This window comes from Stomoxys calcitrans, chromosome 3 (assembly GCF_963082655.1).
Source record: "Stomoxys calcitrans chromosome 3, idStoCalc2.1, whole genome shotgun sequence".
Lineage (NCBI taxonomy): Eukaryota > Metazoa > Arthropoda > Insecta > Diptera > Muscidae > Stomoxys > Stomoxys calcitrans.
In genome coordinates, this window is record NC_081554.1 from 122,051,623 (window position 1) to 122,079,427 (window position 27,805).

The 27,805-nt window shown below is 43.5% G+C and overlaps 6 protein-coding genes across 6 annotated transcripts in view; 5 read left to right on the forward strand and 1 right to left on the reverse strand.

Annotated features, from left to right (window-relative positions):
• LOC131995567 (uncharacterized) overlaps positions 1 to 27,805 on the forward strand; it is a 446,417-nt gene that overhangs the window by 237,271 nt on the left and 181,341 nt on the right. The window lies entirely within an intron of this gene.
• LOC131995584 (histone H3-like) lies at positions 1,086 to 1,496 on the forward strand. The gene has a single exon (XM_059364354.1). It carries the CDS (start codon positions 1,086 to 1,088, stop codon positions 1,494 to 1,496), a length of 411 nt encoding a protein of 136 aa, XP_059220337.1.
• On the forward strand, positions 9,865 to 10,328 carry LOC131995597 (histone H2A). Its single transcript, XM_059364366.1, has one exon. It carries the CDS (start codon positions 9,899 to 9,901, stop codon positions 10,271 to 10,273), a length of 375 nt encoding a protein of 124 aa, XP_059220349.1. The 5' UTR covers positions 9,865 to 9,898; the 3' UTR covers positions 10,274 to 10,328.
• Positions 11,222 to 11,601, reverse strand: LOC131995613 (histone H4). The gene has a single exon (XM_059364380.1). The coding sequence runs from the start codon at positions 11,599 to 11,601 to the stop codon at positions 11,290 to 11,292; it is 312 nt and encodes a 103-aa protein (XP_059220363.1). The 3' UTR covers positions 11,222 to 11,289.
• LOC131995579 (histone H3) lies at positions 17,505 to 17,915 on the forward strand. Its single transcript, XM_059364350.1, has one exon. It carries the CDS (start codon positions 17,505 to 17,507, stop codon positions 17,913 to 17,915), a length of 411 nt encoding a protein of 136 aa, XP_059220333.1.
• LOC131995596 (histone H2A) lies at positions 26,303 to 26,766 on the forward strand. Its single transcript, XM_059364365.1, has one exon. The coding sequence runs from the start codon at positions 26,337 to 26,339 to the stop codon at positions 26,709 to 26,711; it is 375 nt and encodes a 124-aa protein (XP_059220348.1). The 5' UTR covers positions 26,303 to 26,336; the 3' UTR covers positions 26,712 to 26,766.

The following is a 27,805-nucleotide window of genomic DNA, read 5'->3' on the forward strand; positions in this document are numbered from 1 at the left end:
CCCCCAAATTCTTCTTAGCTTCTGCCGATGTACTGGCTATCGGCTCTGTCGTCTTCAATAGCTCTTCCTGTGAGGCCGGCGGTGCCTTCACACATCCACTTCCCCCGGGCATTGGCTTATTGAGCCCGGGCTGTGCCACCGGCGTTGTGGACACAGATTCACACTCCATCGTCTGGCCATAAGCCATGTCTCGCATCTCTTTTCGAAATTCCGCAAGTTCAGCTAGAAATCTGGCGTTGTCGGCCGTAAGCTGGTCGATAACACGCCTATAGCTGGCCTCATTCTTCTGGTATTCCTGGATTTGGCGACCATAAGTCTCCAGGAGTTCTTCCTTCTCTCGCAGATCACCGCGGTTTAAAACCACGATGTCAGTCTCCATCGCTATTCGTTTCTCAGGGTACTCCTCATCGGACTCAACCCTCGGACGTACTGACATCTTGTTAACTGGCTATGTGACCCCTGGATTGGAGCACACAGCCACACCAATGCACCTTTGAGAATTCGATGCAGAGAAAGTGCTATACTCTGACCGAAAATGACTACAAACACAATAATGACATTGTGTCTTAAGTCTTTCAAAATTCACCACCAAAATCAGGTTCGTTGCTTCAGTCTTCGAAAGCAAATTATCAAGTTTGTTGCCTAAGTCTTCGGCCAACCAAATGCCGACGGCACTATAACACACTTGTAACAGCTTCACAATTCAGCAGTCAAAAGCACAGGTAACTGGTTCTTGCCACCTTTACCACGACCAGTCATTTTTTCACTTTTTAAATTAAATTCACTTCACAAGATATGCACAAGAACTAATACTTACCATGCTGCGATACCTCATATTTATACAAAATCCGCTCTGAATTTACTACATACACATACGCTTCGATCTATCTTCGGGGTTGTTCGTATACACTTCGTGTGTACAGATACAAATGTTGAAGCATATACGCAGCACACACCCTTATTGGAAACTGTAGCCCGCCAAATTTTTTCTATAAATATCGGGAATCGCTCCGTAAGGCAACTATTACAGTGTTAACAGTGTTTGTGTGCATATCGTGAAGTGAACTAAAAACCTCTAGTGAAAAATGGCTCGTACTAAGCAAACTGCCCGTAAATCTACTGGTGGCAAAGCCCCTCGTAAGCAATTGGCTACCAAAGCTGCTCGTAAGAGCGCACCAGCCACCGGTGGTGTTAAGAAGCCACATCGTTTCCGCCCTGGTACCGTTGCTTTGCGTGAAATCCGTCGCTACCAGAAGAGTACTGAGTTGTTGATCCGCAAATTGCCTTTCCAACGTTTGGTTCGTGAAATTGCCCAAGATTTCAAGACTGACTTGCGTTTCCAGAGCTCTGCTGTCATGGCCTTGCAAGAAGCTAGCGAAGCCTACTTGGTCGGTCTCTTCGAAGATACCAACTTGTGTGCCATCCATGCCAAGCGTATCACCATCATGCCCAAGGATATCCAATTGGCCAGACGTATTCGTGGAGAACGTGCTTAAATTATTGACATTTTAAAAGCCAACTTTTTTTTACAAAAACAATCGGTCCTTTTCAGGACCACAATATTTTTATAAAAAAGAGAAAAAAATTTATTCAAAACTTACACCTTTTTATTTTTATTAAAATAAATAAATATAGTCTTTTTTGGGGATGGAAAAATACACTATTTATATTAAAAAAATTTTTTTCTTTTCTATGCGTTTTACTTTTGGTAATATTGGGTTTCAAAACATGGAGCGAAATCAAAAACTTTTTTTAAAAAAAAATTATTTAATTTACTTTTTATGTTGAATTGAAAATTTTTATTTTCTATTAGCAACAGTATATTTGCTGTTATTCTTTTTGCAAAATTTGATTTTTCGTAGTAGCTACATAACAAGAATGAATGAAGATAAAAACAGGCAGGCCAATACATTCGAGAGAATTTTAATTTTAAATAGATAATTTAGATACATTGAATATAAATTTTTTCTGTATTTTTTATTATTTTTAAACAAATGATATTTTTTGCTATTCTAAAAACTGTATATAATAAAATAGTATTTTAATATTTTAAATTATTAAAGGGAAATAGATTTCGTTCGGTATGCAACTGTTCTACATTTGCTTGCTTAGACAAAGGCATTTTTCAATTTGTGTTTAATTTGCAAAAAAAAAATATATATATATTTTTTTAAATTTGTGATTGCAACAATACATTGTTTAGAATTTACATTTTTAAATTTTTTATTTAGTTTCAAGTCCACTTTATATAGAAAAAAATATTTTATAATAAATGCAATAGAGCTCACCGCACATTTTGCATAGCCAACGACGTTGGTATAACATAGCATCGTAATATTTTAGACTTTTCGTAACAAACGTACACTTTTTACAAATTATGTAACATTTTAATAGAAATCTATCATTTCTATAATATTTTATGATTTTCCTGAAACATTTTTACATTAGAGCTTTCAAATTAATTTGCAGAAAAACTTTTATTCATGGAAAATACGCCAATATGGTGAATTCAACTGTCATAGACTACATAATAAAATCGATTATTTCACCATGAAAATCATCCAAATTTTCACTTTTTTTACACTTCTTTCAAGAAAACATATCAAGATTCCATACTAAATTTTTATAAAAACCAATTTTCAATAAAAATTGGAAAATTTTTATAATTTAGTTACAATTTTATCATAACATTTTTATAAACTTTCAACTCAAACCCTTATAACTTGGTAACGCTTAAAGATAATTAACTCGGATTTTCTTTAATGATTAGCTGGATATCTCTACTAGAAGAATTGTATAAAAAATAAAAAGAAATTGTTACTATCTCATCGTAAAATGAATAATTCTGTGAAAACTTTTGTAAAAATTTTTATTCGCTTCCACACAACGTTTCGCAAAATTTCGTAGTTGACTACTATGTACTTCTCATAATTTCGATGTACCCAGCCATCACTAGTCTAAAGGTTGAAACCATATTTTCAACCAATCAGCGTACACCAGTAGTGATGTATATTTACAAAGTGTTAAAGTGTGTTTAAAAAGAAAAATATAAGTGAAGTTATACCTGCCAGCGGCTTTTCGTTATTCACGTGCCGAGGGCAGGTAACATCGATTCATCTTTGGCCTGGCGTAGCCTGGATGCAGCGGAAGAAAATAGTCAAGGCATCAACCCTTTGCCAAGACTACAACAACAACAACAGCAAGCCACGGTAATAACATCGCTATTAGGTTTTACCGTGGGCTTTCCCAACGATTAGCGAATTGGATACCTGCGGTCAGTTTGGCAGCCGTCAACAACAACAGCAGATATTGTGACTGAGTGCGCAAAGCCTATGGTGCCATGTCAGTTCGAAGGAAAATTACTTCCGATGAAGATTCCGACGGACCGTCGAAGAGCGCGCCAGATAAAAAAGCAACGACAATGCTGGACGTCGTTACAATCAATAGGACCGAATACCAGTCCCTGGTAGATTTGGTCGAAAGTCAGCGCCAAGAGCAACAACGTCTATTGGCGCTTGTTAAAGAGCTTGGCCACCAAGTCCAAGAGCTCGGGAACAAGGAGTTCAGCTATAAACGCTTGCTGGGCTCCTTGCAGAAACAGCTGGCAGAGGTCAAGGGACCTAATGCCAACAATGGCACAATGGATGCCATGGATATGGAGCCTGCTGACACACCGCCAGTGCAGCAGCCCGTGGTCATAAAGCCGATGCCCGGGAAGATCAATGTTGTGAGTGCAGCACCGGCCTCACACGTGGTGGTACCGAAGAAGCCGGCCAAGACGATATTGAGCGATGGACCTCCTAGCACCCCAGCTGTGGCAGCACCATCAACAACTGCAGTTCCATCAACATCATCAGCTGCAGCATCATCGTTTAAAACAACAATGGCAGATGACCTGCCATCTACATCAGCAGCAGCAGCAGCAAAGGCCGCATCTACTGTGGATAAGAAGATTGCTACCCAACCGGATGGCAAGACGAAGAAAAAAACAAAGAGGGCAAGGGCAAGGGTTGTGGCCGTTTACTCGGGCAATCGGTCCATTCCCCTCAAATCAGCATCTGCACCAGCCCCACCTACCCCACCCGCTCCAACCCCACCCGCTCCAACGGATCAGAGACCAGGTAAGTCCTCAATTCCGGTGATCTCGGTAGTAGGGGTGAATGTCAAGGGGTTCGCAGATGACGTTAGGGCCTTGCTGGGACACGACAAGTATACGTTGTCGCTGGTTGGCAGGAATGGGGTGAACCTTCGGATCTTGTCCATGGACGAGCATGCGAAGGTTCTCTCCATGATTAGGGAAAAGGGGATCGCTTCGTTCACCTACTCTCCCAAGGGACAGACCGCACGCTCCGTCGTGCTCGAGGGTCTGTCGTCGTCTTATGATGAGGAAGATGTCCGGGCTGGGCTACGTGGTCTGCCACTAAGCCTGGACATCAGACGAGTTGTGAGGTTAGGGGGGAATAAGTGGCTTATCCACTTGGCCAGAGGACCCGACGTTGACGGACTCTTCGAGGTTAGAAGGTTTCTCAGCTGTAGGGTCTTGTTTAGGAAGGACGTGAAGGTCGGGGTCTCGCAGTGTTTCAACTGCCAGAGGTTCGGCCATGTTTCCACCAACTGCGGCATGCCATTCCGGTGCGTCAAATGTGGTGGCGAACATGGCCCTGGGAAGTGCGCCATTCCGAAGGGGGTCTCACAACCCCGTTCGATAAAGGTGCAGGACCCTACCACTGGAGTTGTGACGGTGCGTCCTGAGTTTGCGTTGAGGTGCGTCAATTGCGGTGTTGACGGCCACGCTGCGAGCGCGAAGAACTGCCCTAAGAGGCAGGCTCTTCTGGCCCAGCGGGCACTGATGAAGTCTGGTGCTTCATCTACGCCCGCTGCAACGGCTGCTTCGGCGGCTCCGGTTGGACGCTACGCCCAACGGGGTGTCTCCTATGCTGCTGTGGCCACGGTTCGCATTGCGCCTGTTGTGGCACCGGCCCCTGTTCGTCCCGCACATGCTGCGGTGCCGAATGGGGCTGGTTCTGCCGCCGCATCCGCTGCTGGTCTATTCGCCTCGTTTGACGCGAAGTGCAGGGATGCTTTCGGTAAGGACTTCCTTACCTGCGCAGCCGTCCTGCGTCAGCGATCTGCTGACATCAGGACGATGGTAGAGGTAGGCGACATTTGTGGAGCCATGATGTCGGTAGTTGACTCTCTCTGCGATGTCTAGAGACCTGAGAGTAGTATTTGTTAATGCCAATTCAGTCGTTTCTAGGCTGGAGAGACATTATCTTAGACTATTCTTGGATAGACACAGCCCTGACGTCATGCTTGTGGCCGAGCATAAGCTGAACGCGGGGCATCGCTTTGAGATGGAAGGGTATATTGTCTTTGCCCAGTACAGACGGGACCGCGTGGGTGGCGGAACGGCTGTGTTGGTCAGGGACAATATCAGGTGTGATAGGGTCCAGTTGGACTTAGGGGTTCTCGAGGGGACCTGTGTCAGGATACACAGAGAGGGCGGAAGGCCGCATGTCCAGGGTGACGTGTCGGAGATGGCCGGGAGGGGACTTCCTATAGACGGGTTGGTCAGAGACGAGGTTTCGTCGCTGGTCGGCGGTGTCCCTCTGGTGGAATTTTCTGCGGCTCTGGCCGCTGATGGCTCCGCTGGAGGAGGCTCTGTGGACTGGCGCAGGGGCCGATTTGTTTCAGCCGACGCGGTGGGAGATGCCCTTCGGGCTAGGCGTAATCGTAGATCCTGCGGTTTGGACGGCGTTCCTGACATCGTCCTTAAGAGGACGGACAGGAGGGCCTGGGGTGTCATCGCGGTCCTATTTAATCATTGCCTTAATTTGGGTTATTTCCCGGCGTCTTGGAAGGAGGCCATTACGGTCCCCATCCTTAAGCCGGGGAAGGACCCATCCAGGGATGATGCTTACAGACCGATCAGCTTGCTCCCTTCTTTGGGCAAGCTCTTTGAGTTTTTCATGCTTGAGGGCATCAGGGAAACTCTCGATGACAGGGCGATCCTGCCTGACTGCCAGTTCGGTTTCAGGCGGGGTCTCTCCACCTCCCATGCCCTGACTGTATTCGGGGACCATGTTTCTAGGGGGCTCAACCGGCGACACGTCACGATTGCCGTGAGCCTTGATTTCTCCAGGGCGTTTGATGGCGTATGGCATGATGCTATCATATACAAGATGAGGATCCTGGGTTTTGACAGGAACCTCTGCCGATTGGTCAGAGATTTCCTTGGTGGCAGAACTTTCAGGATCCGGGTAGACGAGACTTTGTCGGGTAGTAGAGACGTGCGAACCGGGGTACCCCAGGGGTCTCTCCTGGGCCCGATTTTGTACAACATCTTTGTGTCTGACATTCCGGAACCACCCGCTGGCGACCTGCTCCTTGCTTATGCCGATGACATTCTCATTGCGGCATCGGGACCAGACGCTGCGGTTGTGGATGCCAGAGTGAACCATTACTTGGAGGAGCTCTCTGTCTATTTTGACAGATGGAGGCTGAAGCTTAATGTTGACAAATGCGAGGGCATGATCTTCAAGGGTAAGAGGCGGAACTTGTACCCCCGTTCACGGGCGTACGAACCCGCTCTTGCCATTGGAGGTCAGGCCATCGCCACTCGCGACAGCATTAAGTATCTAGGCGTTGTCTTCCAGGAAAGGTTCACCTTTGTTAGACACATTGATTATCTGCTCAACAAGGTCAAAGGGGTCTTCTTCTCCTACCTGAGGGTCTTTAGAACCTCAGGGGGTCTCAGTAGGCGTGTGAAGCTGCTGATCTATAAACAGATCATCAGGCCTATCACCGCCTACGCCTTTCCGGTATGGTTCGACATCACGTCCAACCAAATGGAAAGGTTAAGGATCTGGGAGAGGAGGATCCTCGTCTCTTGTCTGGGCCTCAGACCTGCTATGGGCCCTGATGGGGTGATGCGACGGCCATCCTGTGAGATGGTCTACTCCATGGCAGGTCTTGAGAGGATCGATGTGTTCCTTGTCAGGTGCGCGTTGGGTTTCTTGGAGAAGGCGTCCACTGTGGACAATGGTTTGGTGAGGGGATGTCTTCAGGGCGGCATAAGTCCTGGACGTTTGTTGGAAGTGCCACACCGGCCGCCGGTGTGCCTTGCGGGTTTGGAGGAACAGGGCCTGCTTTCTAGGGATGGCAGACTCCTGTTCTATAATAGGAGGTTCGGATCCACCGGAATTGAGGACCTGGTCTACAACACTGCCCAGTAGGCAGTCTTCTGCGGGGGCATTGGGCTCCTGAATGTGTATATAGCATATGATTTTTAGTCTATAAGTGTCATTATTTTATCTTAGTTTATAAGTATTATCGGATATTAACTTTCCTTCCAGGTACTATGGTTAAAAGAATAAAGTAATAGTTATGTGCTATGGCTGCGCCTCTGCACCTCTTTCGAATAAAGAATATATTTAGATAAGTAATAATATTTTACGCTAAATTTATACGTATATAGACAACATAACTTTAAGAATGTTCCTAATTGTCCTAACGATAAGTGTTTTGAAAATTAATAAATCAGCCAAAGGCGTCTAAAGGTTGAAACCATATTTTCAACCAATCAGCGTACACCAGTAGTGAGTGTATATTTACAAAGTGTTAAAGTGTGTTTAAAAAGAAAAATATAAGTGAAATCATGTCTGACGCCGCCGTTGTTGAAGCCACCGCATCTCCAGTCGCCGCTGTTGAGAAAAAGGCACCTAAGAAAGCCGCTGCCAAGGCAAAGAAACCCTCTGCTGCCCCAAGCCATCCACCAACCCAACAAATGGTCGATGCTGCCATCAAAACATTGAAAGAACGTGGTGGTTCCTCATTGCCTGCCATCAAGAAATACTTGGCCAGCACATACAAAGTTGATGCTGTAAAATTGGCCCCATTCATCAAGAAGTACTTGGAGAGCGCTGTTGCTAGTGGAAAATTGATCCAAACTAAAGGTAAGGGTGCCTCCGGTTCATTCAAATTGTCCCCATCTGCCTCGAAGGAACCTAAAGCAAAGAGCGCTGAAAAGAAGAAGAAGGCCCCAGCCGGTGATAAGAAAAAGAAGGCAGCAGCACCCAAAAAGGCAGCCGGTGAAAAGAAAGCCGCTGCAAAGAAGCCTTCCGCTGCTAAAAAGACCGCCGAGAAGAAGAAGACCGAAAAGGCCAAGGCTAAAACTGCCAAAAAGACAGGTACAGTTAAAGCTAAACCCGCAAAAACAGCCGCCAAAGCATCAGCCACTAAACCAAAGGCACCCAAGGCAAAAACCACCGCTGCCAAGCCCAAAAAGGCTGCCGCAGCAAAGAAACCAGCTGCCAAGAAGACCGCCGCTAAGAAGTAATTTTTCCATGCAAAATTACTTATCATGTCAAAATGATTATTTTCGATATTCGAAAGCAGTATATCTAACAGCCCTTTTCAGGGCTACAAAAAAAATTTAAAAAGAGACCAAATTTGACTCGAACAATTTTTTAATTACCTAATAAATACTATGTTAATTTTAAGGGAAAAGCTAATCACAGCCCTTTTCGTAGCTGTAAAACATCTGTTGAAATCTTTTAATACCATTGTTACCTAATATGGGAATAAATTACCCTTTAAGGAAATTTAAGTAATCACATGTTAAATGGGATTTTTTCCGCAACTGGATTAACTGTTTCACTTAGGGTCATAAACCAAAGCAATTACTAAGAATTATGAAAATCACTTAATGTTAAAGAAAATCTCATTTAGCATACCTAACCAATAAGAGAGTGGCGTACAATATTCCCTTCAAAAATCGCACTTAGCATACCTATTTCATTCTTTACGAGCATACCTACCCATAGATCTCGTGTACAAACGCATAAGTCCACATATACATCTCTACACCATTTCACGCTAACATACTAGTATACATCCCTAAAAAATTTAGTATCAACACACACGCTCACATATACTCGAACATCAATACAACGTTGCATACCGAGTGTTTGAGCATAAGAGCAATATGTGTTGATCATATTACTGTAGATGTAGATGGTGCTAAGCAAGGAGGGCAATATTAGAGTATGGGTAGTATACATATTTTATTTTAAAAAAGTAATAAGGGCAATGTGAGGGTGAGTGGTAGATATATTTTTTCTTTAAATTTGTAAATATAAATTAATTTTAGTTGAATAACGAATTAAGTCTCTTTTTTAATTTATTTTGTGGCCCTGAAAAGGGCCTTTGATGTTGTAGGGAAAATATTGTACGACGAAATAAGTATGCCATTTACTTGGAGCTGGTGTACTTAGTAACGGCTTTGGTACCTTCACTGACAGCGTGCTTAGCCAACTCACCGGGCAATAATAGACGGACGGCAGTTTGGATTTCCCGACTGGTGATGGTGGAACGCTTGTTGTAGTGAGCCAAACGGGAGGCTTCGGCGGCGATATGTTCAAAGATATCGTTGACGAAACTGTTCATGATGCTCATGGCCTTTGAGGAGATACCAGTATCGGGATGGACTTGCTTCAACACTTTGTAAATGTAGATAGCATAACTCTCCTTACGCTTGGTGCGTCTCTTGGTCTTGTCACCCTTAGTGATGTTCTTTTGGGCTTTGCCGGCCTTCTTTGCTGCTTTACCACTGGCTTTTGGAGGCATTTTCACTTGGTTTTTTTTTTTAAGTCACACAAACACTTTTAACACTGTTCACGATTTTGTGTGTTTGATGGCTTACTCGGAATATTTAAACCATTTCATGCACAAGATATTCAGGTAGACGAAAACAGTCGCTATGTTTACGAAAACAACCCTCTAAAATTAGCTACACGTTGGATCCGAAAGTATAAATACTGCAGTTCATGCTGCGAACTAATATCATTTGTGTTTCAGTGCTAAGTGAAGTGAATTAAAAAAAAAAAAATAACTAAAAATGTCTGGTCGTGGTAAAGGTGGCAAAGTTAAGGGAAAGGCAAAGTCCCGTTCCAACCGTGCTGGTCTTCAATTCCCCGTCGGTCGTATCCATCGTTTGTTGCGCAAAGGCAACTATGCTGAACGTGTTGGTGCCGGAGCTCCAGTTTACTTGGCTGCTGTCATGGAGTATTTGGCCGCTGAAGTTCTTGAATTGGCTGGCAACGCTGCTCGTGACAACAAGAAGACAAGAATTATCCCCCGTCACTTGCAATTGGCTATCCGTAATGACGAAGAATTGAACAAATTGCTGTCCGGTGTCACCATTGCTCAAGGTGGTGTATTGCCAAACATTCAAGCTGTTCTCTTGCCCAAGAAGACCGAAAAGAAGGCTTAAATTATCTACGAGCATCAAAGAAAAAATGTAAATACAGGCCATCGTATAAATCAACAACAACAATCCGTCCTTTTCAGGACGACAAAAATTTTTTTAAAAGAGAAAAAACTATATCAAACCTTATTTTATCAAGAAAATTTACTTAAAAAATAGTTTTAAATAATAAATAAAATTTTAATTGTAGTTAAATTTAAAAAATATTTTTTGGTCGATTTTTTTTTCAGTGGATTTGGTAATTTGCTAGCAATTTCGTTATTCGAAATTTCCTTAAACAATCCTGTTTTAGGTGTAAATACAAAAAAAATCTGCCATCTATTGTTTATAGGTAAACATTTTCAAATATGTTTACATCTTATCGACTATTGCAGGTCTTTTAATATACATGTCATAATTATCAGTTATCAATTATCATGCATCAACATTTCGCCTTTTTGCATACATTACCATAATAAGAATTTAGTTTTATCGACCCTACTCAAGATTATCGGCATTTAATAGGATCAATGTTACCATTAGGGTACTGTAAAAACTATTTATTTTACATTTGAATATCACATGGTAATCATTGTTCATTTTCTGATGCTGAGAAAAATTGGCATATGTAATAACAAAACATCGAAACGAAGTATCTACGATCGTCCCTCTTCGTACATTTGTGACAAAGTTAGCAGCTCCAAGCAAAGGAAACATTTAATGGTAGTATATGCGTGCATTTTGGTATCTGTGTGTATGTATGCTTTTTAGTGTTGTATACCATCGTTTCATCGTATTGTTCTAATGGCGTCGGTTTTAGTTTCGTCATGTATGTATGTATATTATAGAAGCTACATTTTGGCCGACGGCAAATTGAAAAATGGTAATATTTATTTTCAAATAAATTTTATGTATTTTTTTTTTAGTAAAAATTTATAACAAGAAATATCTCTTTTTAAATATGTTTTGTGGTCCTGAAAAGGACCGATTGTTTTAGTTTTAAAGTTTTTAAAATTTTCTCCAAAATAGCGTCAAGATAATGTTTAACCGCCGAAACCGTACAAAGTGCGGCCTTGTCTCTTCAAAGCGTAGACGACATCCATAGCGGTGACGGTTTTACGCTTAGCGTGTTCAGTGTAGGTGACAGCATCACGAATAACGTTTTCCAAAAACACCTTCAGGACACCACGGGTTTCTTCGTAAATCAATCCAGAGATACGCTTTACACCGCCACGACGAGCCAAACGTCTGATTGCAGGCTTGGTGATACCTTGGATGTTATCACGCAACACTTTACGATGACGTTTAGCGCCACCTTTTCCCAAGCCTTTGCCACCTTTACCACGACCAGTCATTTTTTCACTTTTTAAATTAAATTCACTTCACAAGTTATGCACAAGAACTAATACTTACCATGCTGCGATACCTCATATTTATACAAAATCCGCTCTGAATTTACTACATACACATACGCTTCGATCTATCTTCGGGGTTGTTCGTATACACTTCGTGTGTACAGATACAAATGTTGAAGCATATACGCAGCACACACCCTTATTGGAAACTGTAGCCCGCCAAATTTTTTCTATAAATATCGGGAATCGCTCCGTAAGGCAACTATTTCTGTGTTGAGAACTCGTGGTGTGAACACATAAGTTTGGAAAGCGGAAGTTTGAATACAAATTTTAATCTGAAGTGCTTTTTGAAAGTGACTCTTAATTGTGATTTTGTGAAGTGCATAGTAAGCACATTGCATTTTTGGACATTTTTCGCTACTCACTCTGGAAATTGAGAAGTGATAGTAGTCACCAAAAGTTTTGTACATCACTTAAAAAAGTGAGAAGTGCATAGCAATCTTTATATTCGTTTTTACTGTGCTAACAAGTGGAGAAGGAGGTGGAGTTTGGAAACAATACCGGCGCACAGCACCTATGTGCGCCAAAAGAAATTGTCAGTTTGGTCAGAGATGGTACTGACCATAATCGCACCTTAATGGCTGAATCAAACTATTATGGAATATTGAGCGAGCAGGCGCTGGGCTCCGCTCATTATCAAGACAAGATGGATGCTTCGACATCTAATGCATCCAAAAAGGCAGTTCAGGACACCTGTACGTCTGATGGAGGCGCGTCCGCCAGTGACAAAAGGCGCAAACGCAAAAAGAAGAAGAAGAATGGCAGTGGAAGTGGCAGTCATTCGCAATACGAGGACTTCCGTATTGACTTAATCACGTCACAGTTTATGGAAACCATTGAGAGGCTCGAGAAAGAGAAGCGTCAACTTGCTAATGAGTTGGCTGAACTGCGCTCACTCATACAGAGCAATGTTCAAAATCAAACACCTAGCCCTGGCGTAATCAGGGGCAACAATGACCATGACCTCAGATATACTGCAGCTAGAGGTGATGATGACATGGACGTCGTTAATGAGTACTCACTCCAGAGAGAAAAACAAATGTCGGTCAAAGCAGCCGAAGGCTTTGACACAGCGATGAAGGATGCCAGAAGACCGTTGGTAAAGCCGAGAGAAATGTGGGTCAAGGCAAATGGAAACGAAGTAGCGGGAACCAACAAAGATACACCAACAGAAACAACAAACAAAGTTACATCAGCAACAGCAACTACAGATAAAATAACATCAGCAGCAGCCCCCAGCAAAGGCGCTATACGGAAGACAACTGTCCCTGGCGATACACAGGGACGATTGACCACTGGCGGAGGAAATCCAGGACATCAGCCAAACATTGCTCAGCCGAGAGGAAAAGGTAAGTCCAGCCCACCTGTGATTAGGGTATATGGTAGTAATCCTAAGGATATGACGGATAGGCTAGCTAGACATTTGGGTCACTCCCTATTCAGCATTAGGCTGATAAACAGGAACTTGGTCGGTCTACATCTTAGTAAGATGGAAGACCATGCGAAGGCAAAAGAGTTCTTAACGAACATAGGTCTTAATTTCTTCACTTTTACGCCAAGGGAACTTAGACCATTCTCCCTTATGATACGGGGCCTCTCGGGCACGTACGATGTGGAGGATCTTAGACAGTTTCTTGCAGGCTGTGGCCTCAGTCTGGATGTGCTCAAGATAATAAGATTGGAAGGAGATCGCTGGATCGTCCAATTAGGAAACGGGTCCGACTTCGGTGGTTTTAAGAAGCTGCAGTACATATTGCATTGCCGCGTGAGTATAAGGAGGAATAAGGCGGGAGGCTTAACCCAATGCAGGAATTGCCAACGATTTGGTCACATTTCCCTGAATTGTAAGATGGCGTTTCGATGTGTTAAATGCGGTGGTTCACATGGTCCGGACAACTGCGATATCCCGGAAAGGGACCTGAACACGGAGGAGAATGTGGCTACCGAGCCTTCTACTGGACGAATAGTGAGGACCGTTGGAGTCCCAGATCACTGTGTCAATTGTAAGGCTGACGGACATGTGGCAAGCTCCAAAGACTGTCCGAAACGCAAGGAAATACTCCGAAGGAGAGCAGGTAAGGGGGCTGCTCCCATGAAAACGACCAGCGACTTTACTGTCCCTCCTCCTCCCATTGATGGCAGAGGTGGTTCGTACGCCGATATGGCCCGTGGGATGCGTGGAGATGCATCTACATCGACAGCTACGACTCGGAAGAGTCCATCTGGAGGCATTGACGGGGCCCTGGCCCACTTTGATGGCGAGTGCAGACGACTCCTTGGCGGCGATCTGATGACCTGCGTTAAGAAGATTGGGACGTATGCTGATACATATTGCCAACTTAGAACCGATGAAGAGAGAACCCGTGCGCTCTACGGGCTATTGTTATCGATGCGCCTTGATGCCCAGTTTTAAGACAGTCTTTATAAATGTCAACTCAATAGTGTCTCGACATAAGAGACACTATCTTCAGATTTTCGTGAAGCAGCAGAAACCGGATGTCTTGATGATAGCTGAGCATGGCCTCACGGAGAGGCATGTATTTGGACTAGAGGGCTACGACTGTCACATACAATATAGGACGACTGGCATTAGAGGCGGCGGTACGGCCATATTTATAAAGACTGGCATTAAGGCTGAGAGGTGTATTTGCGATCTCGGCGGCTTACAGGGTACACTGGTTAGGGCTTCGACGCCCGAGGGTTATGTTCTCTTTGCCTCATTGTATAGTAGGCCACAGGATGCTCTTGACATACAAGCACTGGATAGATTGGCAGATCTAGTAGGCTCCACGGAGGCGATAATTGGTGGTGATCTCAACTCTAGGCATCCAGATTGGGGGGATGCTGTCCAGAACGTGAGTGGCCGCCGTCTGCATGAGTGGCTTAGGATGACACCAACCATGTCGTTGCTGAAGACAGAGGGGCCCTCGAGGAGGACTGCTATGTCTAGCTCGTACATCGACTTCTTCTTGAAGACTAATGGGATTCAACCGACGGATGTTTCGCGGTCTCATAGGGGACTTGAGACGCTGGATTACGACTCGGACCACAGGGCCGTCGTCCTTGAGATTGGCGAAATGGTTTTTGAAAGGAGTCAGCCCACAGAGATCTTCGATTTTAGAAGCTTAAGAATGCGACGATTTAATGAAAGGCTTGCTGCGGCCCTGGACAGATGCGAATTGCCGATTGCCAGTAATGCGACTGTTGCAGAAATCGATGGGGCGATCGAGGCAATGGATAGAGCCTTTTCCGAGGCCATGAGTGAAAGCATCGACAAGATTAGGCCACATAAGGGAACCCTGAGAAAATTGCCAGAGGACATATTGGAACTCATCCACAAAAAGAAAACCCTGAGAAGGCGACGTTTCCGGATTATGGACCAGCAGGAATCATCAACCCTTGGGGCTACCATAAGGAACTTGGGGAACATAATTGCCCAGCGTATTGCTCGTTTTGAGGACCAGAATTACATGCAAATGCTTGATAATATTAGGCCGAACAGTGAAATGTTCAGCAAGCTGTAAAGTATAAGGGCCGCTGGGAGACGGAGTAAAATCTGTGATCTTATCCAGGAAGACGGGCGATGCACCACATCTGACGAGGAAAAGGCGAATGCTGTTGCGCGTGAGTTGGCGAAGATCCAACAAGGAGTCATGAACCCTGGAGCATTGAATGATGTTCGGGACGAAGATTGAGTTCCGTGATGGAAACTTAGCGGATGCCTCCACGACTGTGGAGGGTTCTTTCAGGATTATAAAACCAGCGGAAATTGGGTCTGTCCTCCGCACCATGAACAACAAGAAGAGCTCGGGAGAGGACGGCATTCCGAACTATGTGCTCCGCAGGACTGACGCTAGGGTATGGCGATTCTTAGCGATTGTCTTCAACCACTGCCTGAACCTTGGATACTTCCCCAAGGCGTGGAAGATGGCAAAGGTGGTCCCTGTATTGAAACCGGGAAAGGATCCGACATCGCCAGCGAGCTACAGACCGATATCCCTACTCTCGTCAATCTCGAAGCTCTTTGAAATTTTCATCCTATTGCCACATTGAGGAAGCTGGGATGCTGATAGGATCGCAGTTTGGGTTCAGGAGATCTACCTCCACTACACACGCCCTGACGGCCCTCACAAGTAGGGTTGTGGAGGGATTCAACAACCGGTGTGTAACGATAGCGGCCAGCTTGGACTTTGAGAGGGCCTTCGACTCGGTCTGGCAGGAGGGCATAGTCCGAAAGATGAGGACATTCGGCTTTCAAGATTCCCTTATAGACATTGTAGAGGACTATCTCAGGGAGAGATCCTTCAGCGTTGTGGTAGCTGATTCGAAGTCTGCCACACAGAGAATCAGAGCTGGAGTACCGCAGGGATCTGTCCTAGGACCAGTTCTCTATAATGTTTATCTGGCAGATATACCGGAGCCGACTAATGGGGAACTTCTTCTCATCTATGCGGACGACATACTTGTCGCATCGACACATGCCAGGGCCAAGCGGGCCGCTAGGAACCTGGAGGAATACCTTGACACTCTACATGGGTATTTTGAGACATGGAGACTTGGCCTGAATGTCCAAAAGTGCCGGACAATGGTATTCCGAGGTAGGAAGCGGAATTTGTACAAGAACGCCAGATCGTACGTCCCCAGCATTAAGATTGGAGGCGATACTATCGTAAATTATGGATCCTTGAAGTATTTGGGTGTGATTTTCCAGGAGGATATGACATTCACGCGTCATGTCGATTACCTTTTGGATAAGGCGAAGGCTGCTTTCCACGCCTACGCATCGTTACTGAGGAGGAAAGGAGGACTGAGTAGGAAGATTAAGCTCACCATTTATAAACAAGTTGTTAGACCCACATTGGCCTATTCTTTCCTGGTATGGAGCTCCATATCATCGGCACAAATGGAGAAGATAAGGATATTCGAGAGAAAGATGTTGCGGTATTCTCTTGATATGAGAACGAAGGTGGAAACCCAGGGGCAGTATAGGAATACCCCAAATAGAGAGGTATATGGCGACGCTAGATTGCCCAGAGTGGACGCCTTCATGGTGAACGTTGCGCTGAAACACCTGCAGGGTTATGCCGCGCACCCAAATGCGATTGTCCGGGAGATGAGCCTCTCGCGCCGGGATTTCGACAGCCTTAGAAATGCCGAAAGGGTCCTTCCTCCTACGTGCCTTGGACATATGGCCGAAAACAATATGCTGTTTGATGAGCATGGTAGACTTATGTTCTACCATAGGAGATTTGGGAGAATGGACTTTGAAGATCCGGTTTATAAAGTGGACCAGTGGCTACCTGGTAGCATTTGATTTGTTTTGTAAATATGTAAATAGTAAAATGGATTATTTGTTTTGTTTTAGTTATATTTTATTTTGTTTTATGTTTTGTTTGTAAATAGTTTTGTAAATAGTTTTATTTTTTTTTTTTTTTTTTGATGGATTATTCTTGTTTGTTTTCTAGTAGCATTTAAGTAGGTTTTAAATTAGTTTTAGGATTTTAAATCCCGGTTTTTACCTTTTTATCCGGGGGTGTCGAATTTACTTTAAAGGATTACTACCCTAGGAATAATAAGAATATGAATGGGCTGGACTTTGTGCCTTTGTCATTCAACGTATTGATTAATCTATTATTTTAATAATTAATTAATGTTATTAGAATACATCTCTAGAGAATATCTATGATAGCTAGAGTAAGTATCTACACTAATTATAAGAATATGTTATAAATGAAATACGAAAAGATATGGGAAATAAAAGAATATATGCGTAAGGCAACTATTACAGTGTTAACAGTGTTTGTGTGCATATCGTGAAGTGAACTAAAAACTTCTAGTGAAAAATGGCTCGTACTAAGCAAACTGCCCGTAAATCTACTGGTGGCAAAGCCCCTCGTAAGCAATTGGCTACCAAAGCTGCTCGTAAGAGCGCACCAGCCACCGGTGGTGTTAAGAAGCCACATCGTTTCCGCCCTGGTACCGTTGCTTTGCGTGAAATCCGTCGCTACCAGAAGAGTACTGAGTTGTTGATCCGCAAATTGCCTTTCCAACGTTTGGTTCGTGAAATTGCCCAAGATTTCAAGACTGACTTGCGTTTCCAGAGCTCTGCTGTCATGGCCTTGCAAGAAGCTAGCGAAGCCTACTTGGTCGGTCTCTTCGAAGATACCAACTTGTGTGCCATCCATGCCAAGCGTGTCACCATCATGCCCAAGGATATCCAATTGGCCAGACGTATTCGTGGAGAACGTGCTTAAATTATTGACATTTTAAAAGCCAACTTTTTTTTACAAAAACAATCGGTCCTTTTCAGGACCACAATATTTTTATAAAAAAGAGAAAAAAATTTATTCAAAACTTACACCTTTTTATTTTTATTAAAATAAATAAATGTAGTCTTTTTTTGGGGATGGAAAAATACACTATTTATATTAAAAAAATTTTTTTCTTTTCTATGCGTTTTACTTTTGGTAATATTGGGTTTCAAAACATGGAGCGAAATCAAAAACTTTTTTTAAAAAAAATTATTTAATTTACTTTTTATGTTAAATTGAAAATTTTTATTTTCTATTAGCAACAGTATATTTGCTGTTATTCTTTTTGCAAAATTTGATTTTTCGTAGTAGCTACATAACAAGAATGAATGAAGATAAAAACAGGCAGGCCAATACATTCGAGAGAATTTTAACTTTAAATAGATAATTTAGATACATTGAATATAAATTTTTTCTGTATTTTTTATTATTTTCAAACAAATGATATTTTTTGCTATTCTAAAAACTGTTTTAAAAAGAATAAAATAGTATTTTAATATTTTAAATTATTAAAGGGAAATAGATTTCGTTCGGTATGCAACTGTTCTACATTTGCTTGCTTAGACAAGGGCATTTTTCAATTTGTGTTTAATTTCCAAAAAAAAATAAATATTTTTTTTTTAAATTTGTAATTGCATTGTTTATATACAATACCTTGTTTAGAATTTACATTTTTAAATTTTTTATTTAGTTTCAAGTCCACTTTATATAGAAAAAAATATTTTATAATAAATGCAATAGAGCTCACCGCACATTTTGCATAGCCAACGACGTTGGTATAACATAGCATCGTAATATTTTAGACTTTTCGTAACAAACGTACACTTTTTATAAATTATGTAACATTTTAATAGAAATCTATCATTTCTATAATATTTTATGATAAAATTTTCCTAAAACATTTTTACATTAGAGCTTTCAAATTAATTTGCAGAAAAACTTTTATTCATGGAAAATACGCCAATATGGTGAATTCAACTATCATAGACTACATAATAAAATCGATTATTTCACTATGAAAATCATCCAAATTTTCACTTTTTTTTACACTTCTTTCAAGAAAACATATCAAGATTCCATACTAAATTTTTATAAAAACCAATTTTCAATAAAAATTGGAAAATTTTTATAATTTAGTTACAATTTTATCATAACATTTTTATAAACTTTCAACTCAAACCCTTATAACTTGGTAACGCTTAAAGATAATTAACTCGGATTTTCTTTAATGATTAGCTGGATATCTCTACTAGAAGAATTGTATAAAAAATAAAAAGAAATTGTTACTATCTCATCGTAAAATGAATAATTCTGTGAAAACTTTTGTAAAAATTTTTATTCGCTTCCACACAACGTTTCGCAAAATTTCGTAGTTGACTACTATGTACTTCTCATAATTTCGATGTACCCAGCCATCACTAGTCTAAAGGTTGAAACCATATTTTCAACCAATCAGCGTACACCAGTAGTGATGTATATTTACAAAGTGTTAAAGTGTGTTTAAAAAGAAAAATATAAGTGAAGTTATACCTGCCAGCGGCTTTTCGTTATTCACGTGCCGAGGGCAGGTAACATCGATTCATCTTTGGCCTGGCGTAGCCTGGATGCAGCGGAAGAAAATAGTCAAGGCATCAACCCTTTGCCAAGACTACAACAACAACAACAGCAAGCCACGGTAATAACATCGCTATTAGGTTTTACCGTGGGCTTTCCCAACGATTAGCGAATTGGATACCTGCGGTCAGTTTGGCAGCCGTCAACAACAACAGCAGATATTGTGACTGAGTGCGCAAAGCCTATGGTGCCATGTCAGTTCGAAGGAAAATTACTTCCGATGAAGATTCCGACGGACCGTCGAAGAGCGCGCCAGATAAAAAAGCAACGACAATGCTGGACGTCGTTACAATCAATAGGACCGAATACCAGTCCCTGGTAGATTTGGTCGAAAGTCAGCGCCAAGAGCAACAACGTCTATTGGCGCTTGTTAAAGAGCTTGGCCACCAAGTCCAAGAGCTCGGGAACAAGGAGTTCAGCTATAAACGCTTGCTGGGCTCCTTGCAGAAACAGCTGGCAGAGGTCAAGGGACCTAATGCCAACAATGGCACAATGGATGCCATGGATATGGAGCCTGCTGACACACCGCCAGTGCAGCAGCCCGTGGTCATAAAGCCGATGCCCGGGAAGATCAATGTTGTGAGTGCAGCACCGGCCTCACACGTGGTGGTACCGAAGAAGCCGGCCAAGACGATATTGAGCGATGGACCTCCTAGCACCCCAGCTGTGGCAGCACCATCAACAACTGCAGTTCCATCAACATCATCAGCTGCAGCATCATCGTTTAAAACAACAATGGCAGATGACCTGCCATCTACATCAGCAGCAGCAGCAGCAAAGGCCGCATCTACTGTGGATAAGAAGATTGCTACCCAACCGGATGGCAAGACGAAGAAAAAAACAAAGAGGGCAAGGGCAAGGGTTGTGGCCGTTTACTCGGGCAATCGGTCCATTCCCCTCAAATCAGCATCTGCACCAGCCCCACCTACCCCACCCGCTCCAACCCCACCCGCTCCAACGGATCAGAGACCAGGTAAGTCCTCAATTCCGGTGATCTCGGTAGTAGGGGTGAATGTCAAGGGGTTCGCAGATGACGTTAGGGCCTTGCTGGGACACGACAAGTATACGTTGTCGCTGGTTGGCAGGAATGGGGTGAACCTTCGGATCTTGTCCATGGACGAGCATGCGAAGGTTCTCTCCATGATTAGGGAAAAGGGGATCGCTTCGTTCACCTACTCTCCCAAGGGACAGACCGCACGCTCCGTCGTGCTCGAGGGTCTGTCGTCGTCTTATGATGAGGAAGATGTCCGGGCTGGGCTACGTGGTCTGCCACTAAGCCTGGACATCAGACGAGTTGTGAGGTTAGGGGGGAATAAGTGGCTTATCCACTTGGCCAGAGGACCCGACGTTGACGGACTCTTCGAGGTTAGAAGGTTTCTCAGCTGTAGGGTCTTGTTTAGGAAGGACGTGAAGGTCGGGGTCTCGCAGTGTTTCAACTGCCAGAGGTTCGGCCATGTTTCCACCAACTGCGGCATGCCATTCCGGTGCGTCAAATGTGGTGGCGAACATGGCCCTGGGAAGTGCGCCATTCCGAAGGGGGTCTCACAACCCCGTTCGATAAAGGTGCAGGACCCTACCACTGGAGTTGTGACGGTGCGTCCTGAGTTTGCGTTGAGGTGCGTCAATTGCGGTGTTGACGGCCACGCTGCGAGCGCGAAGAACTGCCCTAAGAGGCAGGCTCTTCTGGCCCAGCGGGCACTGATGAAGTCTGGTGCTTCATCTACGCCCGCTGCAACGGCTGCTTCGGCGGCTCCGGTTGGACGCTACGCCCAACGGGGTGTCTCCTATGCTGCTGTGGCCACGGTTCGCATTGCGCCTGTTGTGGCACCGGCCCCTGTTCGTCCCGCACATGCTGCGGTGCCGAATGGGGCTGGTTCTGCCGCCGCATCCGCTGCTGGTCTATTCGCCTCGTTTGACGCGAAGTGCAGGGATGCTTTCGGTAAGGACTTCCTTACCTGCGCAGCCGTCCTGCGTCAGCGATCTGCTGACATCAGGACGATGGTAGAGGTAGGCGACATTTGTGGAGCCATGATGTCGGTAGTTGACTCTCTCTGCGATGTCTAGAGACCTGAGAGTAGTATTTGTTAATGCCAATTCAGTCGTTTCTAGGCTGGAGAGACATTATCTTAGACTATTCTTGGATAGACACAGCCCTGACGTCATGCTTGTGGCCGAGCATAAGCTGAACGCGGGGCATCGCTTTGAGATGGAAGGGTATATTGTCTTTGCCCAGTACAGACGGGACCGCGTGGGTGGCGGAACGGCTGTGTTGGTCAGGGACAATATCAGGTGTGATAGGGTCCAGTTGGACTTAGGGGTTCTCGAGGGGACCTGTGTCAGGATACACAGAGAGGGCGGAAGGCCGCATGTCCAGGGTGACGTGTCGGAGATGGCCGGGAGGGGACTTCCTATAGACGGGTTGGTCAGAGACGAGGTTTCGTCGCTGGTCGGCGGTGTCCCTCTGGTGGAATTTTCTGCGGCTCTGGCCGCTGATGGCTCCGCTGGAGGAGGCTCTGTGGACTGGCGCAGGGGCCGATTTGTTTCAGCCGACGCGGTGGGAGATGCCCTTCGGGCTAGGCGTAATCGTAGATCCTGCGGTTTGGACGGCGTTCCTGACATCGTCCTTAAGAGGACGGACAGGAGGGCCTGGGGTGTCATCGCGGTCCTATTTAATCATTGCCTTAATTTGGGTTATTTCCCGGCGTCTTGGAAGGAGGCCATTACGGTCCCCATCCTTAAGCCGGGGAAGGACCCATCCAGGGATGATGCTTACAGACCGATCAGCTTGCTCCCTTCTTTGGGCAAGCTCTTTGAGTTTTTCATGCTTGAGGGCATCAGGGAAACTCTCGATGACAGGGCGATCCTGCCTGACTGCCAGTTCGGTTTCAGGCGGGGTCTCTCCACCTCCCATGCCCTGACTGTATTCGGGGACCATGTTTCTAGGGGGCTCAACCGGCGACACGTCACGATTGCCGTGAGCCTTGATTTCTCCAGGGCGTTTGATGGCGTATGGCATGATGCTATCATATACAAGATGAGGATCCTGGGTTTTGACAGGAACCTCTGCCGATTGGTCAGAGATTTCCTTGGTGGCAGAACTTTCAGGATCCGGGTAGACGAGACTTTGTCGGGTAGTAGAGACGTGCGAACCGGGGTACCCCAGGGGTCTCTCCTGGGCCCGATTTTGTACAACATCTTTGTGTCTGACATTCCGGAACCACCCGCTGGCGACCTGCTCCTTGCTTATGCCGATGACATTCTCATTGCGGCATCGGGACCAGACGCTGCGGTTGTGGATGCCAGAGTGAACCATTACTTGGAGGAGCTCTCTGTCTATTTTGACAGATGGAGGCTGAAGCTTAATGTTGACAAATGCGAGGGCATGATCTTCAAGGGTAAGAGGCGGAACTTGTACCCCCGTTCACGGGCGTACGAACCCGCTCTTGCCATTGGAGGTCAGGCCATCGCCACTCGCGACAGCATTAAGTATCTAGGCGTTGTCTTCCAGGAAAGGTTCACCTTTGTTAGACACATTGATTATCTGCTCAACAAGGTCAAAGGGGTCTTCTTCTCCTACCTGAGGGTCTTTAGAACCTCAGGGGGTCTCAGTAGGCGTGTGAAGCTGCTGATCTATAAACAGATCATCAGGCCTATCACCGCCTACGCCTTTCCGGTATGGTTCGACATCACGTCCAACCAAATGGAAAGGTTAAGGATCTGGGAGAGGAGGATCCTCGTCTCTTGTCTGGGCCTCAGACCTGCTATGGGCCCTGATGGGGTGATGCGACGGCCATCCTGTGAGATGGTCTACTCCATGGCAGGTCTTGAGAGGATCGATGTGTTCCTTGTCAGGTGCGCGTTGGGTTTCTTGGAGAAGGCGTCCACTGTGGACAATGGTTTGGTGAGGGGATGTCTTCAGGGCGGCATAAGTCCTGGACGTTTGTTGGAAGTGCCACACCGGCCGCCGGTGTGCCTTGCGGGTTTGGAGGAACAGGGCCTGCTTTCTAGGGATGGCAGACTCCTGTTCTATAATAGGAGGTTCGGATCCACCGGAATTGAGGACCTGGTCTACAACACTGCCCAGTAGGCAGTCTTCTGCGGGGGCATTGGGCTCCTGAATGTGTATATAGCATATGATTTTTAGTCTATAAGTGTCATTATTTTATCTTAGTTTATAAGTATTATCGGATATTAACCTTCCTTCCAGGTACTATGGTTAAAAGAATAAAGTAATAGTTATGTGCTATGGCTGCGCCTCTGCACCTCTTTCGAATAAAGAATATATTTAGATAAGTAATAATATTTTACGCTAAATTTATACGTATATAGACAACATAACTTTAAGAATGTTCCTAATTGTCCTAACGATAAGTGTTTTGAAAATTAATAAATCAGCCAAAGGCGTCTAAAGGTTGAAACCATATTTTCAACCAATCAGCGTACACCAGTAGTGAGTGTATATTTACAAAGTGTTAAAGTGTGTTTAAAAAGAAAAATATAAGTGAAATCATGTCTGACGCCGCCGTTGTTGAAGCCACCGCATCTCCAGTCGCCGCTGTTGAGAAAAAGGCACCTAAGAAAGCCGCTGCCAAGGCAAAGAAACCCTCTGCTGCCCCAAGCCATCCACCAACCCAACAAATGGTCGATGCTGCCATCAAAACATTGAAAGAACGTGGTGGTTCCTCATTGCCTGCCATCAAGAAATACTTGGCCAGCACATACAAAGTTGATGCTGTAAAATTGGCCCCATTCATCAAGAAGTACTTGGAGAGCGCTGTTGCTAGTGGAAAATTGATCCAAACTAAAGGTAAGGGTGCCTCCGGTTCATTCAAATTGTCCCCATCTGCCTCGAAGGAACCTAAAGCAAAGAGCGCTGAAAAGAAGAAGAAGGCCCCAGCCGGTGATAAGAAAAAGAAGGCAGCAGCACCCAAAAAGGCAGCCGGTGAAAAGAAAGCCGCTGCAAAGAAGCCTTCCGCTGCTAAAAAGACCGCCGAGAAGAAGAAGACCGAAAAGGCCAAGGCTAAAACTGCCAAAAAGACAGGTACAGTTAAAGCTAAACCCGCAAAAACAGCCGCCAAAGCATCAGCCACTAAACCAAAGGCACCCAAGGCAAAAACCACCGCTGCCAAGCCCAAAAAGGCTGCCGCAGCAAAGAAACCAGCTGCCAAGAAGACCGCCGCTAAGAAGTAATTTTTCCATGCAAAATTACTTATCATGTCAAAATGATTATTTTCGATATTCGAAAGCAGTATATCTAACAGCCCTTTTCAGGGCTACAAAAAAAATTTAAAAAGAGACCAAATTTGACTCGAACAATTTTTTAATTACCTAATAAATACTATGTTAATTTTAAGGGAAAAGCTAATCACAGCCCTTTTCGTAGCTGTAAAACATCTGTTGAAATCTTTTAATACCATTGTTACCTAATATGGGAATAAATTACCCTTTAAGGAAATTTAAGTAATCACATGTTAAATGGGATTTTTTCCGCAACTGGATTAACTGTTTCACTTAGGGTCATAAACCAAAGCAATTACTAAGAATTATGAAAATCACTTAATGTTAAAGAAAATCTCATTTAGCATACCTAACCAATAAGAGAGTGGCGTACAATATTCCCTTCAAAAATCGCACTTAGCATACCTATTTCATTCTTTACGAGCATACCTACCCATAGATCTCGTGTACAAACGCATAAGTCCACATATACATCTCTACACCATTTCACGCTAACATACTAGTATACATCCCTAAAAAATTTAGTATCAACACACACGCTCACATATACTCGAACATCAATACAACGTTGCATACCGAGTGTTTGAGCATAAGAGCAATATGTGTTGATCATATTACTGTAGATGTAGATGGTGCTAAGCAAGGAGGGCAATATTAGAGTATGGGTAGTATACATATTTTATTTTAAAAAAGTAATAAGGGCAATGTGAGGGTGAGTGGTAGATATATTTTTTCTTTAAATTTGTAAATATAAATTAATTTTAGTTGAATAACGAATTAAGTCTCTTTTTTAATTTATTTTGTGGCCCTGAAAAGGGCCTTTGATGTTGTAGGGAAAATATTGTACGACGAAATAAGTATGCCATTTACTTGGAGCTGGTGTACTTAGTAACGGCTTTGGTACCTTCACTGACAGCGTGCTTAGCCAACTCACCGGGCAATAATAGACGGACGGCAGTTTGGATTTCCCGACTGGTGATGGTGGAACGCTTGTTGTAGTGAGCCAAACGGGAGGCTTCGGCGGCGATATGTTCAAAGATATCGTTGACGAAACTGTTCATGATGCTCATGGCCTTTGAGGAGATACCAGTATCGGGATGGACTTGCTTCAACACTTTGTAAATGTAGATAGCATAACTCTCCTTACGCTTGGTGCGTCTCTTGGTCTTGTCACCCTTAGTGATGTTCTTTTGGGCTTTGCCGGCCTTCTTTGCTGCTTTACCACTGGCTTTTGGAGGCATTTTCACTTGGTTTTTTTTTTTAAGTCACACAAACACTTTTAACACTGTTCACGATTTTGTGTGTTTGATGGCTTACTCGGAATATTTAAACCATTTCATGCACAAGATATTCAGGTAGACGAAAACAGTCGCTATGTTTACGAAAACAACCCTCTAAAATTAGCTACACGTTGGATCCGAAAGTATAAATACTGCAGTTCATGCTGCGAACTAATATCATTTGTGTTTCAGTGCTAAGTGAAGTGAATTAAAAAAAAAAAAATAACTAAAAATGTCTGGTCGTGGTAAAGGTGGCAAAGTTAAGGGAAAGGCAAAGTCCCGTTCCAACCGTGCTGGTCTTCAATTCCCCGTCGGTCGTATCCATCGTTTGTTGCGCAAAGGCAACTATGCTGAACGTGTTGGTGCCGGAGCTCCAGTTTACTTGGCTGCTGTCATGGAGTATTTGGCCGCTGAAGTTCTTGAATTGGCTGGCAACGCTGCTCGTGACAACAAGAAGACAAGAATTATCCCCCGTCACTTGCAATTGGCTATCCGTAATGACGAAGAATTGAACAAATTGCTGTCCGGTGTCACCATTGCTCAAGGTGGTGTATTGCCAAACATTCAAGCTGTTCTCTTGCCCAAGAAGACCGAAAAGAAGGCTTAAATTATCTACGAGCATCAAAGAAAAAATGTAAATACAGGCCATCGTATAAATCAACAACAACAATCCGTCCTTTTCAGGACGACAAAAATTTTTTTAAAAGAGAAAAAACTATATCAAACCTTATTTTATCAAGAAAATTTACTTAAAAAATAGTTTTAAATAATAAATAAAATTTTAATTGTAGTTAAATTTAAAAAATATTTTTTGGTCGATTTTTTTTTCAGTGGATTTGGTAATTTGCTAGCAATTTCGTTATTCGAAATTTCCTTAAACAATCCTGTTTTAGGTGTAAATACAAAAAAAATCTGCCATCTATTGTTTATAGGTAAACATTTTCAAATATGTTTACATCTTATCGACTATTGCAGGTCTTTTAATATACATGTCATAATTATCAGTTATCAATTATCATGCATCAACATTTCGCCTTTTTGCATACATTACCATAATAAGAATTTAGTTTTATCGACCCTACTCAAGATTATCGGCATTTAATAGGATCAATGTTACCATTAGGGTACTGTAAAAACTATTTATTTTACATTTGAATATCACATGGTAATCATTGTTCATTTTCTGATGCTGAGAAAAATTGGCATATGTAATAACAAAACATCGAAACGAAGTATCTACGATCGTCCCTCTTCGTACATTTGTGACAAAGTTAGCAGCTCCAAGCAAAGGAAACATTTAATGGTAGTATATGCGTGCATTTTGGTATCTGTGTGTATGTATGCTTTTTAGTGTTGTATACCATCGTTTCATCGTATTGTTCTAATGGCGTCGGTTTTAGTTTCGTCATGTATGTATGTATATTATAGAAGCTACATTTTGGCCGACGGCAAATTGAAAAATGGTAATATTTATTTTCAAATAAATTTTATGTATTTTTTTTTTTAGTAAAAATTTATAACAAGAAATATCTCTTTTTAAATATGTTTTGTGGTCCTGAAAAGGACCGATTGTTTTAGTTTTAAAGTTTTTAAAATTTTCTCCAAAATAGCGTCAAGATAATGTTTAACCGCCGAAACCGTACAAAGTGCGGCCTTGTCTCTTCAAAGCGTAGACGACATCCATAGCGGTGACGGTTTTAC

What these genes read in the sequence shown, in the direction of transcription:
- LOC131995584 (XM_059364354.1), top strand. Translation starts at nt 1,086, where the DNA reads ATGGCTCGTACTAAGCAAACTGCCCGTAAATCTACTGGTGGCAAAGCC.
- LOC131995597 (XM_059364366.1), top strand. Translation starts at nt 9,899, where the DNA reads ATGTCTGGTCGTGGTAAAGGTGGCAAAGTTAAGGGAAAGGCAAAGTCC.
- LOC131995613 (XM_059364380.1), bottom strand. Translation starts at nt 11,601, where the DNA reads ATGACTGGTCGTGGTAAAGGTGGCAAAGGCTTGGGAAAAGGTGGCGCT.
- LOC131995596 (XM_059364365.1), top strand. Translation starts at nt 26,337, where the DNA reads ATGTCTGGTCGTGGTAAAGGTGGCAAAGTTAAGGGAAAGGCAAAGTCC.
- LOC131995579 (XM_059364350.1), top strand. Translation starts at nt 17,505, where the DNA reads ATGGCTCGTACTAAGCAAACTGCCCGTAAATCTACTGGTGGCAAAGCC.